Source organism: Erythrolamprus reginae, chromosome 3 (genome assembly GCF_031021105.1).
Source record: "Erythrolamprus reginae isolate rEryReg1 chromosome 3, rEryReg1.hap1, whole genome shotgun sequence".
Lineage (NCBI taxonomy): Eukaryota > Metazoa > Chordata > Lepidosauria > Squamata > Dipsadidae > Erythrolamprus > Erythrolamprus reginae.
In genome coordinates this window covers 87,426,271-87,444,093 of record NC_091952.1, presented here as the reverse complement: position 1 = coordinate 87,444,093, position 17,823 = coordinate 87,426,271, and the positions used below count along the sequence as shown (strand labels likewise).

At 41.2% G+C, this 17,823-nt stretch overlaps 2 protein-coding genes and 1 long non-coding RNA gene across 4 annotated transcripts in view; 1 reads left to right on the top strand and 2 right to left on the bottom strand.

Moving 5' to 3' along the window:
- Positions 1–8,892: 8,892 nt before the first annotated feature.
- LOC139164242 (uncharacterized) lies at positions 8,893–15,436 on the bottom strand. The gene is made up of 3 exons (XR_011558592.1): positions 15,202–15,436; positions 10,143–10,359; positions 8,893–9,586 (listed from the first exon to the last, which is right to left on the bottom strand). It is a non-coding gene; the product is annotated as an uncharacterized lncRNA (long non-coding RNA).
- Positions 13,468–15,051, bottom strand: LOC139165745 (tigger transposable element-derived protein 1-like). Its single transcript, XM_070748988.1, has 2 exons — positions 14,340–15,051; positions 13,468–14,177 (listed from the first exon to the last, which is right to left on the bottom strand). The coding sequence occupies exons 1-2, from the start codon at positions 14,746–14,748 to the stop codon at positions 13,534–13,536; spliced, it is 1,053 nt and encodes a 350-aa protein (XP_070605089.1). The 5' UTR covers positions 14,749–15,051; the 3' UTR covers positions 13,468–13,533.
- Positions 15,437–15,634: 198 nt separating the features above from the next.
- ANKRD13C (ankyrin repeat domain 13C) overlaps positions 15,635–17,823 on the top strand; it is a 44,822-nt gene continuing 42,633 nt past the window's right edge. For both annotated transcript variants that reach the window (XR_011558591.1, XM_070746137.1), the window contains exon 1: positions 15,635–16,280. Coding sequence is in view for 1 of the 2 variants with exons in the window: in XM_070746137.1 (XP_070602238.1) it covers positions 15,917–16,280 (364 nt within the window). In the remaining variant the exon portion in view is untranslated. The remainder of the gene's footprint in view (positions 16,281–17,823) is intronic.

The window sequence follows — 17,823 nt, the reverse complement described above, 5'->3', positions numbered from 1 at the left end:
GGCAGAATCCACTGGCCCTTAAAGGCGGGGACGCTCGGCTCGGGTTGGCTGGCCGGAGCGTCGCATCACACCGCGGTGGGTGGAGACGCGGCGGCCCTTAATCCCCGCCGTATGTTGCGGCTCCATCCCCGGTGTCTGATTGGCGCAGGAGCGAGGCGCGTCGCCCGGTGCCCGGGTTAGTCCTCTGGCGAACTTTATGAGGGTTGGCGGCGCTACGCCGGATCGATCGTAGAAACATAGAAGATTGACGGCAGAAAAAGGCCTCGTGGTCCATCTAGTCTGCCCTTATTCTATTTCCTGTATTTTATTTTAGGATGGATATGTTTATCCCAGGCATGTTTAAATTCAGTCACTGTGGATTAGCCAACCACGTCTGCTGGAAGTTTGTTCCAAGCATCTGCTACTCTTTCAGTAAAATAATATTTTCTCACGTTGCTTCTGATCTTTCCCCCAACTAACCTCAGATTATGCCCCCTTGTTCTTGGGTTCACTTTCCTATTAAAAAGACTTCCCTTCTGAACCTTATTTAACCCTTGAACATGTTTAAATGTTTTGATCATGTCCCCCCTTTCCCTTCTGTCCTCCAGACTATACAGATTGAGTTCATTAATTCTTTCCTGATAAGTTTTATGCTTAAGACCTTCCACCATTTTTGTAACCCGTTCTTTGGACCCCTTCAATTTTATCAATATCTTTTTGTAGGTGAGGTCTTGGGTGAGATCGTGTTGGGATGCTGCCTTCCCAGCCTCTGGGATCGACAGGAATAGTTAAAAGTTCAAAATGAAAAGGGCTGGAGAAGGGGCTTCAGGGGGTAGCTGAAAGCTGAGTAAGTCAACAGAATTATCGGTAAGTCTTTAAGCATTTAGTGGGGGTGGGTGGGGGGTGTCACTGCCTCATTTCTGGGAAAAGAATGGTCCAAAGGGTGGGACAATAATCTTGGACATTCCCCCCACTTAGAATTCTTGTTAATTATTCTGTTAATCATTCTTGTTAAAAATTATTCTGCAATTTATGATACGTGGGACTTGAAAGTCCATAGACATTTCAGTATACAGTACTGTATTCCATAATTTTAGAACTAAAACTAATGGGACATTATTTGTGCAAATAATTTTTTAAAAGAAACAAACAGCTGTACAGTTTGATCTGTAATGTGATGTGATAGGAAAAATGCAGATTAAGGTTTATATTTGTTTTGTTGCTTAAGAGGATCGGGGAATGTTACCCTTATTTTATATCAGAAATAAATTGCAATTGACAACAATGTTTTTTAAATATTGCCCCATCTTTATAAAATAACGTGACACTCCTACTTCATTCTAAGACACAGATAATTGCTGATTTTTTTTATTCGTCTCAATATAATGGAAAGTATGGACATCTCCAGTTTTCAAGAAGCATCTTAAAATGATATCCTGTGAAGACAGTATCTAAATAGTCCAATCAAAGGATGAGAATTAAAAGTGCTACCATGTTTTCTTCTCTAGCTCACAGTTGCAAAATATGGTGATTTTCTGACAATTTGGAACAGTAACAATGTCCTTCATCTGTAGTTGGCAGTTTCTTCAAGTTGCACAACAGGATGGGATTTGCCTTATGTAATTTGACTTAAGGTCACCAAATATTTTACTAGACCCTGAACTGCAGTTTGCACTTAACAGAATAGGGTAGAACATTGACCCATGAAACCTGCATGTGTAGGTTAGATATTCATTTCCAGATCTAATAATCTAAAAGAAATAGTGTGTCACATTCTACCTACTTAGTAAATGTATTGTTGGCTATCTAGAAATAAATTTACCGACTTCAAACCACACCTTGCTCTTTTGTCATGCTTTTAAAGGCAGACTGATCTGTAGAAATCAACCTGTTACTTTTCTTCAGTAATAGTATCTGCTGCCAAAGGGACAGGAAAAAAAGCATTAAAAAAAACTTTTATTTTATTTCTTTTAAATCACCATTTAGGCAGTACTGTATTACTAAATGAAAGCTCTATTAATTTCAATGAAACATCTGTTCAGATTAGTTTGCATATGCCTGTACGAAGCCACAATAAAGAATTAATTTTAGTAAAATCCCTCCGGAGCCCCTTTAAGATCACAAGTAATGCAGCCATTATTATACTACATATGCTTATTGCTCAAAAGATAATGACCAACACCTCCTCTCTATCACATATGATTAAACTCGGGAGTGTATAAAACAACTGGCAAGATAGGCTTAAATATTATTCCTACCTAGGAGTACATTTCACTGAAATGAGTGGGGCTCCTGAGCTGACCATCTTCTTAAAAACCTCCAGCATTGGAGCATTCACAACTTCTGGAAGCAAGCGGTTCCACTGATCAATTGCTCTGTCAAGCAATTTCTCCTTAGTTCTAGTTTGCTTCTCTCCTTGATTAGTTTCCACCCATTGCTTTTGTCCTGCCCTTAGGTGCTTTGGAGAATAGCTTGACTCTCTTTTTCTTGTGGCAGCCCCTGGGATATTGGAACACTGCTATCCCTTAGTTCTTATTTTCATCAGAGTAGACATACCCAGTTCCAGCAACTGTTCTTTTGTTTTAGCCTCCAGTCCCCTAATCGTTTTCATTGCTCTTTTCTGCACTCTAATGTATATTCTGATATACTGTATACAGTATCTTATATTCACTGCTCAAAAAAATAAAGGGAACACTCAAAGAACATATCCTAGATCTGAATGAATGAAATATTCTCATTGAATACTTTGTTCTGAACAAAGTTGAATGTGCACAACAGCATGTGAAATTGATTGTCAATCAGTGTTGTTTCCTGAGTGGACAGTTTGATTTCACAGAAGTTTGATTTACTTGGAGTTATATTGTGTTGTTTAAGTGTTCCCTTTATTTTTTTTTAGCAGTATACAGTATATTCTAGGATTCTACTATTAATTTTGAAGACCTGGACGGAGAGGATGATGAGTCAAATTTGTAATTAGGTTAACCACTGATCTTACCGTGAGTTACAATTAATGGTATCGACTTCTTTGGAAGTAAACGTCATTAGAACAACGAGAGTGACATCTACAGATAGTCCTTGACTTATGACCACAATTGAGCCCAACATTTCTATTGCTAAGTGAGACATTTGTTAAGGGAGTTTTGTCCCATTTTACAACCTTTCTTGACAGTGAAGTGAATAACTGCAGTTATTAAATTGGTAACATTGTTAAGTGAATCTGGTTTTCCCTTGACTCTGCTTGTCAGAAGGTCGTACAAGGTTATTGCATGACTCCAGGACACTGCATCCATCATAAACGTGAATCAGCACCTGAATTTTGATCACATGATCATGGGAATGATGCAATGGTTGTAAGTGTGAAAAACAGTCACTTTTTTCAATGTTGTTGTAACTTTGAATGATCACTAAATGAACTGTTGTAAGTCAAAATTGCTTTCTCACATAATAAAGCCACAGTGATAAAATTGTAACGGGGCAAATTAAAATTGGAATTATTGAAAAAAAAATTGCTTGGGGACAGTTGCAATAGCATTTTCCAAAAAAGTTTAATTATTGTTTCCAGGCTGTGACAACAGCCACTGAAAAATTCTGTACGGCCCCAGCTTGGTTTTCATCTTTAGATTTAAGATGCAGGAAGCAACAGAAGAGAAATACCAATACCTCAAAAAATCAGATCCAGTTCACAAAGAATGTGAAAGGCTACATTTTAATTGTGTATTAAATAACCTCGGAGGGAGCAGAATTGTTCTTTTAAACCAGATAGGTTAGCTGCCTACTTGAAGTAGGCCTAAAAAAGCTGTGGTTGCCTGGTTATAGTTGGCATGGAAAGGAAGCTTCAAACAGGCCTTTGAAAAGAAAAGTCTTGGCATTTTAAAAGAAATCTCAAATAACAGAATTCTATAAGGAGCATGAATGGTCAAAGGCTCTAGCTAGGTTCATATTGCAAAAAAAAATATATCAGTTTGTCAGTGGAAAAATGATAGGGGTTTGATTTGCAGCAAATTGTTGAGGTGAAGGGAGTTTCTTAAGAGATTTAGAACTACTTTCTAACACAGATTGCCTTATATCAGGAATTTTAATGCAATGTCTGGACATGATCATATTTGGTGGATCTTAGACAAAAAGAATCATATTCTGGCAATGGGGATTTGGTATCAAGAAGAGGTCATTTACAAGTTACTCTTCAGCCTCTACCCCAAGCTGAGTCCCTATCTGAGTGAATGGTTTTTTAAATTCTATACTTGACATCTTAAGATGCAGAATCCAGGAATTAGCAGATGAATATAATTACTTTATGTTTAAAAATGACCAGCACTTCAGTGATTTGAGACATCTTCCCCCAGGCTCATTATTATTTATGTTTGGTATGTATGTGCTGTTTGGTTTTTAATTATGATAGGGTTTTTAGTTATTTTTAATATTAGATTTGTGCCATTGTAATATTGTTTTTATCGTTGTTGTGAGCCGTCCCATGTCTTCGGAGAGGGGCGGCATACAAATCTAAGAAATTGAATTGAATTGAAAACCAATTAACCATTTTCCTTAATTTGCTTAGTTGTCATGGAAGAAAGACGTTTTAGGTTATACATGAAGGTTTCCTTCACATCCATATTATTGCAGTTTTATCAGATAACTATAATTTGTTTTTGTTAAGTTATTTATCAAATTTGTGAAGCTGCCTCCTGCCTGTCTCACAGAATACACCCAGTGGATAAAAAACACAAACATAAAAGCAAGACATAACTGGGCATAACTAGTTTAATGAAAAGGACCAGGGAGACATGATATGAGTCTTCCGGTATCTCAGGGGTTGCCACAAAGGAGTCAACCTGTTCTCCAAACCACCTGAAGGTAGAACAAGAAGCAATGAGTGAAAGCTGAACAAGGAGAGAAGTAACTTAGAACTAAGGAGAAACTTCCTGACAGTCAGAACGGTTGACCAATGGAACAGCTTGCCTCCAGAAGTGAATGCCCAAACACTTATTAAAGTTTTTAAGCAGATGTTGGATAACCATCTGTCTGAAGTAGTGTAGGGTTTCCTGCCTAAGTAGGGGGTTGGACACTAGAGGACCTCTAAGGTTCCTTCCAATGTATTATTATTATTTATTATTATTATTAAAAATACAGATGTCTATATTAAAATAAATAGTATAAAACTGTGTATTACCCCATTTCCCCCAAAATAAAACATCCCCCAATAATAAGCCCAATTGGGCTTTTGAGTGCATGGCAATAAGGACAAGCACTTATTTCAGGGTTAAAAAATTATAAGAGTGTCTTATTTTTGAAGAAACACTGTATGTATGCATGCAAGTCAAGTTGAAAGGAGGCATTTAGCAATGAGCGTTTTTTATCAACAGGGTGTTGAAATGAGGTTTCACAACTATAAATGTTTTCTGCATTTATTATCATTAGGACTGTGGGTTTTTTTTTAAAAAATCTGATGCTGTGGATGGCAATGAGAATTTTGTAGGGCTACCAATCAAATAGGAAACCAGCGAAGGTTTTCATACTGTTGTGTGTAAATAAGATTTCATTTAAAGTTTTTGGGAATAATCATAAAATTTTAATTCTTAATTTCAATACCATCCCTCTGAATATGCTCTGGTGGCTGTTACTTAGCAAAAAAATATATAAAGGAGACCCAGTTATTATATTTATTTGTTGTCATACACTAGTTTAACAGGAAAAGAAAATTATGTGGGAAATTATATGTTGAATTAAATCTCCTCAGGAGTTTTGGGCCCATGGGTGCTCAGAAATATTGTATGTCTCATAAAATAAATTATAAGAGAGGCAAGGAAGATTGAGTTTAAGTCTGACTATTGTGATGGGAATCCCTTTACATCAATCATCTGACTCATATTCTAGTGTATGCATCAACCAGCAACAATCCCAGTTATTCTGCTGTTTGTATAATTCAGGAAACTGAAGATTTTATCTTATTTTATCTCTCCCGGTGGGGTGAAGTGGGGTGGTGGTGGTGGAAGGACTCAGGTGCTTGGTTGGGAAAATTGCCTGGGAATTGAACAGCAGGCGAAGGTCACGCCAGGGCAATATCCACAGGAAAAGCTCCACGAAGGAATTTTGTCCCGCTGCCTTTCCTGGGGCAACGTTGATCTGGCAATGGGGGCAGGAAGAACGGGAAGGGGATTTTAAACTTTCTAGTGGGATGCTGAGCAGACCCTGGCTGACCCCGCCTTCTTAAACAGTCCACTTCACTTTAAGAGGGGGGCAGCCCAGCTCCGTTCAGCATCTCACTACAAAGTTTCAGATCCCCTACTCATTCTTCCTGCCCCCATTGCTGGATTGGCATTTCCCTGGGAAAGTGGGCAGGGCAATATTCCTTCACTTGTGTCATAGTAAAAAAATTGAAAACAAGTCAGTCCTCTTTAATAATTTGAACAACACAAGTTTCTAATTTTGAAGCTGACGAGTCAAAACGAAATGCTTGCATTTACCGCTGTTGGTTTTTAAAAAATTTAAATGATCAAAGTAAAAAGGAAAGATTTGATTTTTTTTTAATGCCTTATGTTGCTGGAATTCAACGTCTTTCTTTTCGTTTACCCTTTTTCTTTCCTTCGCTTTTTCTTTCCCTCTTTTTTCCTATTTATTTTTGTATTGTCCTTCTTTGCTCTATGTTAAAATAATTTTAAAAGGATTTTTTTTTAAAGAAAAAGAGTTGGGGGATGGAAGAGGATAAATTGGCAATATGACTATCCACTGCTCCCCACAGCTCACATTCAAACAAGGGAAGGAATGGGGTCCTCCTTCCTCATTGCGCGCAAAAAGCCCTTGGAGGGACCCCAAGCCCCGCGTTCGCCAATTTGGTCTTAGCACAAAGTGGAGGGGCGGAGTGGATGGGGGGGAGGAGAAAAAACCAACCTCACTTTCCTTTCTGCCTGCATTCCACAATCCAGCCCACCCGACCCACACTCAAATCATATGCAAAGCCAGCCATCGCCCCGGACTTCGTGGCCAACTGCGCCTCTCCAATGCCAAGCCAAGCTGGGCAGTCAAGCGGGCGTCCCGAGGGGGGTGGGGGAACTGAGACCCACTGCTCTCTTGCAACAGCACCTCACCTAAGCTTGCGGGAGGGCAGAGAGCCACAGATCGGGTCCTCGTCCTCCTCTTTGCTAGGGATCCTATCTAAGCTTGCGTCCCCCCCTCCGTTTTTACAGGGCTTGGCAAACCAAAAGCAGGACGAATCGGCAAAAGTAGCAGAGGGCGAGGGAAGCAAACAGAGCACTCCTTCGCCGAGTGACATTCTGCCTCCAACATTTTTGCACAAGTAAGACCACCGCGACGTCTTACTTGTGCAGAAGTGGGTTGAGTTCATGAAGTCTTTCCTGATACGTTTTATGCAAGACCTTTCACCATTTTTGTAGGCCGTTTTTGGACCCGTTCAATTTTATCAGTATCTTTTTGTAGGTGAGGTCTCCAGAACTGAACACAGCATTCCAAATGTGGTCTCACCAGCGCTCTATACAGCGGGATCACAATCTCCCTCATCCTGCTTGTTATACCTCTAGCTATGCAGCCAAGCATCCTACTTGCTTTTCCTACCGCCTTACTGCACTGTTCACCCATTTTGAGACTGTCATAAATCACTACCCTAAACATTTTTGCTAACACAGAACTGCCAATACAATACTCAGATTGAGGATTCCTTTTGCCCAGTGCATTATTTTACATCTGGAAACATTAAACTGCAGTTTCCATTGCTTTGACCACTTATCTAGTAAAGCTAAATCATTTGCCAGACACCTCCAGGAATATCAACTCTATTGCACACTTTAGAATCATCGGCAAATAGACAAACCTTCCCCTATGTCACTCACAAAGATATTAAAAATAGGACCCAGAACAGATCCTTGTGGCACACTGCTTGTAACCAGGCTCTTCTCAGAATACTCGCCATTTACAACAACTCTCTGATGTCTACGCTTCAGCCAGCTGCAAATCCACTAAACTATCCAGGGATTAAGTCCAATCTTCACTAACTTATCTATCAGCTCTTTATGTGGAACCATATCAAAGGCTTTGCTGAAGTCCAGATAGGCAATATCCACAGCACCACCTTCATCCAACACCTTTGTGACATAGTCAAATAAATCAATGAGATTAGTCTGACATGATTTGCCCTCAGTAAAGCCATCCTGGTTTGGGTCCAATAAGTTATTGGTTTTTAGGTGCTGATTTATCCTCTTTTTGAATAGAGTCTCCATCATTTTAACTATAATTGATGTCAAGCTATCGGCCTGTAGTTATTAGCTTCATCCCCACTGCCCTTCTTGTGGATAGGCACAACATTGGTCATTCTCCAATCATCAGGAACATCTCCTGTTAAAAGGGATTGGTTAAACAAATCAGTCAGGGGGGGGGTAGCAATCACATATTTAAGAACTCTTGGGTGGATGCCATCTGGACCCATTGCCTTATTTGTCTTTAATTGTAGCAGCTGATTCATCCGGGTCGGGACTTGTCAGAGTGGTGCCAAGCCAGGCCTCCAGCGCTGTGCTCCCAAATGATACAACTCTCTTGGGGCAGCCGCCATCACTGCTCCAAGAGATGCCTGTGGCACAGGAGAGCACAGTAGGCACACGCCCAAAGCTTGGGGGATGCTGTTGCTGCTGGCTGGGGCACAAAATTTGGCTGCTGCACATGCGCAGAAGCCGAATCTCATGTGCACGATGCGTGCACGGTTGGTAGTGATGGAGCTGTGCATGCAGCTCCATTTCTGCAGGTGGAATGGTGTTCCACCCCGTGGTGCCTATTGCCCACCCCTGCTTACAACCATAATTCTGAATTCAACCATGAACATTATGGGCTACCTGCAGTGGTGGGATTCAAATAATTTAACAACCAGTTTTCTACCCCAATGTCCGTTTTAAGTATTTTAAAAAGCATATACCAAAAGGTAGTTTATTAAATGCATTTAACACTTAAATAAGAGATACACAAAACTAGAACATATTATATATTTTAAAATATTAATGAAAAAATATTAAATACCTGACAAAAACCATTAAATTATTTATTGTTGATGTAATATATTTCCATATTGTTTCTTGATTGGTGTCTTAAGTTGCAATTTTCTTTCTTCTTATCCGAGCATCAGCTGTATGATGGTTTATCCTTAACCATCTTTTCACTATTTTATAGGAGTAGGATCCCATTCCTTTGGAGGTATGCCAGTTAGACTAATAGTAATTGTGTTTGATATATTAGAAATAGTTAGGCGATTTCTCATCCTAGAACATATTATATTCAACTTTAAACTGTATTAAATACTCTACAAGTAGTATGTAAATATTTTTCATTCCTCTTACCTATTATTTTTGTTACTGAATCCTTTTCACATTGTTTTAAGTTCTCTTTACTAATGTTATGAGCTTTGGATGAAAAAAATTCTTTCTTTCTCTTTAATTCTGGAGTTGTTTTTTACTTCAATAATTCATGTGCTGTTTTCTTCAGATTGTAATAGTTGTGTGTGTGATTGTTTTCTACCATCCAACGCCAATTCTAATACAACTGATTCTGATTTTGGTTTCTTATGAAAAAAAATCTGTCAAACTCGGTTGTCTTTTCATCCTTTTAAGGGCTACTGCAAAAAAATAAAATAAAAGTTTTATTTTAATGCATTATAATAATATCTATCTATGGACATAATACCCTTTATCAAAGATTATAAGATATTGTACAAAAATATATTGAAAAGTGTACGCATCAAAAACGAAGCAAGGACATTTAGTAAAGTGTAGTAAGTTTAGGGAGCTAGAACCAGAAAAAATTCGAACAGTGGAGGAAGTACACGATATTTTTACCTTATAGTACCAAACAAGTTTTCACTCAAAGAAGCGAAACTATAATCTTAGGAAGACCATTTTAATTTAAAAAGACATTCAATTACAAAAGGAAACATAGTACAAGATTAAAAATAACAAAACAGACAGAAAGCTCTGTAAAACTGCCAGAAGCTATCATTACCATGTTTTCCCCTTATATTTTTTTCAATCCTGAAATAAGCACTTGGCCTTATTTCCATGCACTCAAAAGCCTGATTGGTCTTATTATCAAGGGATATCTTACTTTGTGGAAAACAGGCTAGGAACAAAAAAAGCATAGATTCCAGTCAATACAAAAAACAAACATTTACTCACAATTACGAACACAAACTTCTCTTTCTCCTTTTGACAAGATTAACCCCAGAACAGGAAGAACCCAGGATACCAAGCAACTCCCAACAGCGAATGTGCTCCAATGTCCTGTATGCGTGGAAGATGCCCAATTTGCTAGCTGGAAACAGCGCACAGGGCATGTAACTCCAATATTCTATTTTTTTTTCACGCCCAAACACGGCTTTTCCACACCTCGTCTCTTTATAGAATAGAGAATAGGCAATGATTAGAATTGAAAGAAAAAGGAAAAAATTGTAAAAGATAAGCCAACAATTGGGATAAGACAAAAAAAAATCACAAAAATAAGCTGGTATTGCTCAAGTAGAAAAAAAAAATGATTCAAACAATATGTACAATACAAACTACATCAATATCAATATGAAGATTCCTCCCATTCTGCATCAAGTAGGAAGAAATGTCCTTCTGGGTTCAGTTCCAAGTGGGAAAAAAGACACTGGAAACATGGAGACTACTTGAAAAGATGGCTTAATGGTGGACAATAGGACATGTTTTAAGGTCCTGGGGAAAAGGGGATCATATACCTCAACTAGATGTTGAAGTAGGGAAGGCCGTTGCTAAGAACCCCTGAGTTTTTTATACCCTGTTGGGATCCACCCCAAATCTTCCTGTACCTTTGTAAGAAAAGCACCCCACTAGCAGGAATCTTAGCTAACTTTGTAGGCTTTTGCCTGTGTCCTACTAGATGTGGCTGATGAAATCTTCCCAGGTGTTAAGTGGTGAGTTTTTGTTTGCTAGATGGTTTGCCTGAAGGGGTAGATCATTATGTTAAACTGCCCATTGACAAAGCTGGGGGAAATGAGTCTGTTTCCTGCCTAAAAATATATTTCTCCATTTCTCATCCAGGGAAATATATACTGTTCAAAAAAATAAAGGGAACACTTAAAACAATACAATATGACTTCAAGTAAATCAAACTTTTGTGAAATCAAACTGTCCACTTAGGAAGCAACACTGATTGACAATCAATTTAACATGATGTCAGCACATTCAACTTTGTACAGAACAAAATATTCAATGAGAATATTTCATACATTCAGATCTAGGATGTGTTGTTGAGTGTTCCCTTTATTTTTTTGAGCAGTATATTTTTCCCTTTAAATACAGTATTCCGTAACATATTGCATTCCTGGGGGGGTGGGGGTTACTGCTAACTTCCTACAAAGCAAAGTTAAAACAGTCTGGCAAGGAAAAGCAAGAGCAGGAACCCCCACTGCCAATTTTTTTTCACACCAAACTAGCCTGCATTCAAAGGCAGATTGCAGCAAGCATGGGATATTAGAGGCACCTGAATGCATGCTGGTCTGGCCATTTCAGAGCCTGTTTGCCAAACTCAAAACAAAAAATATATACTGCTCAAAAAATAAATAAAGGGAACACTTAAACAACACAATATAACTCCAAGTAAATCAAACTTCTGTGAAGTCAAACTGTCCACTTGGGAAACAACACTGATTGAGGACCCAGATTGTGGAAGCTGGTTCTGTTAAAAAATGCTATTGCTAACACGTTGTAAGCCGCACTGAGTCTAAGGAGAAGGGCGGCATAAAAATCAAAATAAATAAATAACTTCGTTTTGTTGTCAGCACATTCAACTTTGTACAGAACAAAGTATTCAATGAGAATATTTCATTCATTCAGATCTAGGATGTGTTATAGAAACCGTCTGAACCCACCACTGGGACCCATCATTTATACCAGGGACAGTGTTCCCCTTAAGCTGTTCATGTTTTACTAATGACCAAAGTGATATCAAGAACCTCTTATTTTAATATTCCTTTTATAGTATCTGTCTTGATAGCATCACTCTGAAATGTAATAATTTCTTATATAAACTAACCAATAGTTAAATAATTTTGTTTTATCAACTGCTGGGAAACAATAACTGTTTTTTTTATTTAAAACTCCCCTTGTATTACGTGATCCTAATTTAGGGAAAGCAAGTTCATTGTTGCTTCTTGGCAGCTCAACAACCTTTCACAAGAAATTTGCACATCTGGCACTTGGAAAAAACACTTGGAATGACTAGCATTGAGTTAAGAACAGTCATACCTATTACATTGGTGTGGGGTGGGTTTTTTTGTATATTCTAAAAAGGGTTGGACAGTTTTAAAGATTGTTTCTGGAATTATTTCTGTATTTTTAAATTTTATTTATTATTTATTTATTTATTCGATTTCTAGGCCACCCTTTTCCCAAGACTCGTTTATTGCACAATGTTATGAGCATGTGGCTGTATATAAATAAATAGTATTAATTTAGGGAAAGTCAGGTTTAAATTGTGTTGTACCTCATGATTCTTGACAAATGTATATTTTCTTTTATGTACACTGACAACATAGGCACCAAGACAAATTCCTTGTGTGTCCAATCACACTTAGCCAATAAAGAATCCAATCCAATAAATGTATTGTACAGATGTCATATTTTCAGTTTTCTTTTGTGGCTTGTACAGATATTTTAAAATGTGCAACATTTTCTAACTGCCTTGTGTAATAATAATAACAACAGAGTTGGAGGGGACCTTGGAGGTCTTGTATGTAGTGATCCCTCGGTTAGCGCGGGGGTTACGTTCCAAGACCTCCCGCGCTAACCGATTTCCGCGTTATACTGGATGCGGAAGTAAAAACACCATCTGCGCATGCGCGCCCTTTGTTCCATGGCCGCACATGCGCAGAAGGTGGAGCAACGCAAGTTCGGAGGCTGGCAATGCAATGGTGATTTTTCCGGGCTCCTCGCCGCTACCCACAGGGCAGCGCTGGCGGCAATGGCAACCCTCCCTCCTTCCCTTCTCTCCCTCCCTCCTTCCTCTCACCGGCTTTCTTGGGGCAGCGCTGGCGGCAATGGCAACCCTCCCTCCTTCCCTTCTCTCCCTCCCTCCCTCCTTCCTTCCCTCCCTCCTTCCTTCCTCTCACCGGCTTTCTTGGGGCAGCGCTGGCGGCAATGGCAACCCTCCCTCCTTCCCTTCTCTCCCTCCCTCCTTCCCTTCTCTCCCTCCCTCCTTCCTTCCCTTCTCTCCCTCCCTCCTTCCCTCCCCTCCCTCCCTTCTCTCCCTCCTTTCTCAAAAAGCACTTAAACTGTAACTGTACTGTACTGTGTAATGACAGAATAAAACCCCCCAGCCCTCACCTGTGTTTGAATTTCATTCATTCACTCAGTCATTCATTCATTCTTCTGTACAGTATGTACAGTACTGTGTGCCACTCAGTCCCAACACTTTTAACCCATAAATTACCATTTCCCATCCCCTTAATTACCATTACTGTACACATTGAATAAGACTCTTAAGTTATGAACAATAACATATTTATTTACATTTTTTGGGGTGGGGTGGGGGTTAGCATAACTGGGATAACTAGGGATCTTCTTCTATCACCATTTCTACAATGGACGCTGCAGGTGATGGTGTGACAGACCTCTTGGTTTTTGTGACAAACATGGTCATGGGCAGTTGTTGGCGCCGTTTCTTTTTCTGGGCTAACATGGATCTGTATGGTGCAAAGATGTTGTCAAGGGAGGCGTTAAACTGTATAGAGCGAGTCATGTTGGGATCCCAAAGTTCCACCATGCGTTGTACATTTGAAGTAGCTCTGTTCAGTTCTGCAAGCCGCTCAAGCGTTAGGCCAACATCTTCTTCTTCCTCAGCTTGTTCAGCTTCCGCTTCCTCCTCTTCTTCACTCGCTGACCTGGTCAGCTCCTCCAGATCTTTGTCTGTCAGCGGTAGGCCATGCTCATCAAGCAAACCATTGACTTCCTCTTGCATCAAGAAAGTCCTTGAAGGCATCCTCTTCCAGAACAGGCCTGTTTCGTCCATGTTGAACACCTGTTCTGGAAGGTAGCCCCCTTCTGCAATTAGGTCTTTAAACGTGCGCTGGACAAAGTTTTCTGCTGCACCTGTATCTGCTGAGGCAGCTTCTCCATGCAATGACACACTCTTCAGGCCATAGCGCCGTTGAAATTTCTCAAACCACCCTTTGCTTGCTGTGAATGTGGCTGGGGCTGAAGAAGCAGAAGAATGACAGGAAAGGGAGAGAGAAGTGACTTGAATGAAAGCATACAGAGTAAATGCCCACCTCCTTCCCTCCTCTCCCTCCCTCCTTCTTCCTTAAAAAACACTTAAATACAGTATGGAATGACAGAATAAAAAACCCCAGCCCTTACCTGCGTTTCCCTCATCTGCATCGCCTCCTTCTGTGTCTTCAAGACGGTTGTACAATTGCTGGGCCTTGGTCCTTATAGTGTTGGTATCCAAAGCAATGCTCTTTTTGCGGCAGTCTTGTACCCACAGGGACAAAGCAGCTTCCATCTTCATAAGCCGTTTGTTTCTAGGCGTCACCATTCTTTTTGCAGCCTTGTTGAATGCCATCAGAGAACTTTGCCTTATCTTTTTCTCGTCGTCCCGAATGGTTCGCACACTCGATTCGTTGATCCCATACTGCCGACCAACATCTGCATAAGAGCGTCCCCCTTTCAGCATGTCCAAAATGTCAATTTTCTCTTTAATTGTGAGTATCCTCCTGGTCTTTTTAGCGTCGCCGCCTCCACTCCGTGTGCAACGTTTAGGAGGCATCTTCCAACAAGTCTGAACAAGTTCCAACAGTTGCAAAGCTTTTTTTTGCGTTTGCAACGATTGGTCGAGATTTTGGCCAATCAGCAATCAGTATGACGTCATCGGGCGGGAAAAACCGTGGTGTAGGAAAAAAAACGCGGACTTATTTTTTAATTAATATTTTTTGAAAAACTGCGTTGCAGCGTTTCGCGCTAATCGAGAACGCGCAAATCGAGGGATCACTGTATGTATGTAATTTATTTATTTATTTTGACTTCTATGCAGCCCAGTCCCGAAGGACACATCTAATGTGCTGCTCAGACACTATACTTTTCCGCCCACACCGAAAAAAAATTAGAGGGAACATTGATTAGGGATCCCCAACACTGGCAACTTTTTAAGACTTGTGGACTTATTTATTTATTTATTTATTTATTAGAGTTGAAAGGAACCTTACAGGTCATCAAATCTAACCTTAACTCTCCGAATTCCGCAGCCAGCTTCCAAGGATGGAGACCCCTGACTTATATCACCTCCTCCTGTTGTATCTCCACGCGGGGGCTCCCCAACAGCGAATCCGCTCCGATGCTCCGTACGCGTGGAAAATACCCGATTCGCTAGCTGGAAAACATCGCACGAGGCACGTAACTCCGACGTTCCGTTTGGTTTGTTTTTTCCCCGCCCAAACGCAGCTTCCCCACACGCGCCTAGTTCAATACCAGGGTAAAAAGTTCCCGCTCACTTTTAGGCTCCGCCCAGCCGAGAGAGGCGCCACCCGAACGTTGGCCCGCCCGCGCCACGTGACCTAGAGTTTCCCACCACCGGAATTCATCCCCAGCCACTTTCATCTCTAGGGGTAACCGTCTCGCGATACCTTTTGTGATCTCGCTCGTCTAAACGCTCCGCCTCTCGCGAGATTTCCTCCCCTCCCCCGACAAGATGGCGGCGCGGTCGAGCTGGTGAGAGCGCGGTGGCGGCGGCGGCGGCGGCGGCGGAGGAGGCGGTGGCTCCGTAAGAAAGCTCCGGCCCGGATCTCTGAGGTTCTCCGCTCGCGGAGTGTCCCCGGCTGGGGGAATGCCGACGGGACGGGACTCGCCGCCGCGGCTCTGAGCGCCCCGAGCCCTCGGCAGCTTTTGCAGCGCCGTGTCTCCCCATCGTGGCCCCCCAACGCCCGGGGCCGCCGCTGGCGATGACCGGAGAGAAACTGCGCTCGCTGCGCAAGGATCACAAGCCCAGCAAGGAGGACGGGGACCTGCTGGGGCCCGGCGAGGAGGAAGCGGCGGCCGCGCCCGGCGGAGGCGCTTTCACCAGCGGCCGGGCGGGAAGCGGCAAAGGCGGCCGCGGCTCGACCCACCGCATCTTCACCAACCATCACCGGCTGCCGCTGAAAGGAGGGTCCGGCGGGGGCTCTTCCCTGGCCGCCTCCAGCCTCGACCCCATCAAGCCCCCCGGCGCCCAGTTCCCCGTCCACGAGTGTGTCTTCAAGGGGGATGTCAGGAGGTTGTCGGCGCTGATCCGTACGCAGGGCATCATCGGCCTCAAGGATAATCATGGTAAATAAAGGGGCCCTTCTTCTGCTTGGCTTCTACCTTCGTTTCGTACCCGGGGCTTTGGGGAAGAAGAGGGCTCCGTCGTCGCCCCTTGGTTTCCATTGGTTTATTGGTAACCGGCTGGTGGGGATTCTGCCTCTCCCTAATCTTCACTTCTTCATTTTTAGGAGAAATTAGGTGTCTGCCCTTGCTTTATTTGGCAGCATCCCTCCTTAAAGGCTAGATCCATCCTTAAAGGGATCTTCTTTTCTACTGTCCTGAATAATCAAATCTATCTGTCTGTCTGTGTATCTGTCTGTCTGTCTAGAAACATAGGAGATTGACGGTCCATCTAGTCTGCCCTTATACTATTTCTTGTATTTTATCTTAGGATGGATATATCTTTATCCCAGGCATGTTTAAATTCAGTTACTGTGGATTTACCAACCATGTCTGCTGGAAGTTTGTTCCAAGCATCTACCACTCTTTCAGTAAAATAATATTTTCTCACATTACTTGTAATCTTTCCCCCAACTAACCTCAGATTGTGCCCCCTTGTTCTTGTGTTTACTTTCCTATTGAAAACACTTCCCTCCTGAACCTTATTTAAACCTTGAACATATTTAAATGTTTCGATCATGTCCCCCCTTTCCCTTCTGTCTATCTCTATCTGTCTTGTCTATCTATCTCTATCTGTCTATCTATCCATCCGTCCATCTATCTCTATGTCTGTCTGTCTGTCTCTCTAATTCAGCGTACAACAAAGTTTCTTAAAAAACAATTTAAAAGAACCATATAGAATAGAATTTTATTGGCCAAGTGTGATTGGACACACAAGGAACTTGTCTTGGTGCATATGCTCTCAGCGTACATAAAAGAGAAATATACATTTGTCAAGAATCATGTGGTACAACACTTAATGATTATCATAGTGGTCAAATAAGCAATGAAGAAACAATCAATATTAATAAAAATCTTAGGATACAAGCAACAAGTTACAGTCATACAGTCCCAAGTGGGAGGAAAGAATGATAGGAATGATGAGAAAAACTAGTAGAAATAGAAGTGCAGATTTAGTAAAAAGCCTGACAGTGTTGAGGGAATTATTTTTTTAGTAGAGTGATGGCATTCCGAAAAAAACCTGTTCTTGTGTCTAGTTGTCTTGGTGTGCAGTGCTCTGTAGTGACGTTTTGAGGGTAGGTGTTGAAAAAGTTTGTGTCCAGGATGCGAGGGGTCAGTAAATATTTTCCCTGCTCTCTTTTTGACTTGTGCATATTAAAACCTCTTAATAAAAACATTCACACTTTTTATATTTATATATATGTTATAACTAATTCTTTCCAAGCCCTGCAAATGCCTTTTTTTTTGGTGGGGGGATGTTGCTCCCCCCCTTCCTGTTCTTTTGCCTACCAGCACGAGTTCCACTTTCCCCCCCCAAATGGGGAGTTAGTACATGGACAGGATCTTTTAATCTCTATATTGAAAAGTATGCCGCTGAATTTGAATCTTAAGAGTTTCCAAACAGAAACTTCTTAGGGAACCTAAGCTTTTAATTCAGGTTGTTTCC

Excerpts from the sequence above, each read along its gene's own strand:
- LOC139165745 (XM_070748988.1), bottom strand. The coding sequence starts at position 14,748 with ATGCCTCCTAAACGTTGCACACGGAGTGGAGGCGGCGACGCTAAAAAG. Across the intron at positions 14,178-14,339 it reads TGCAGATGAGGGAAACGCAG|CCCCAGCCACATTCACAGCA; the intron begins GTAAGGGCTGGG and ends CTGCTTCTTCAG.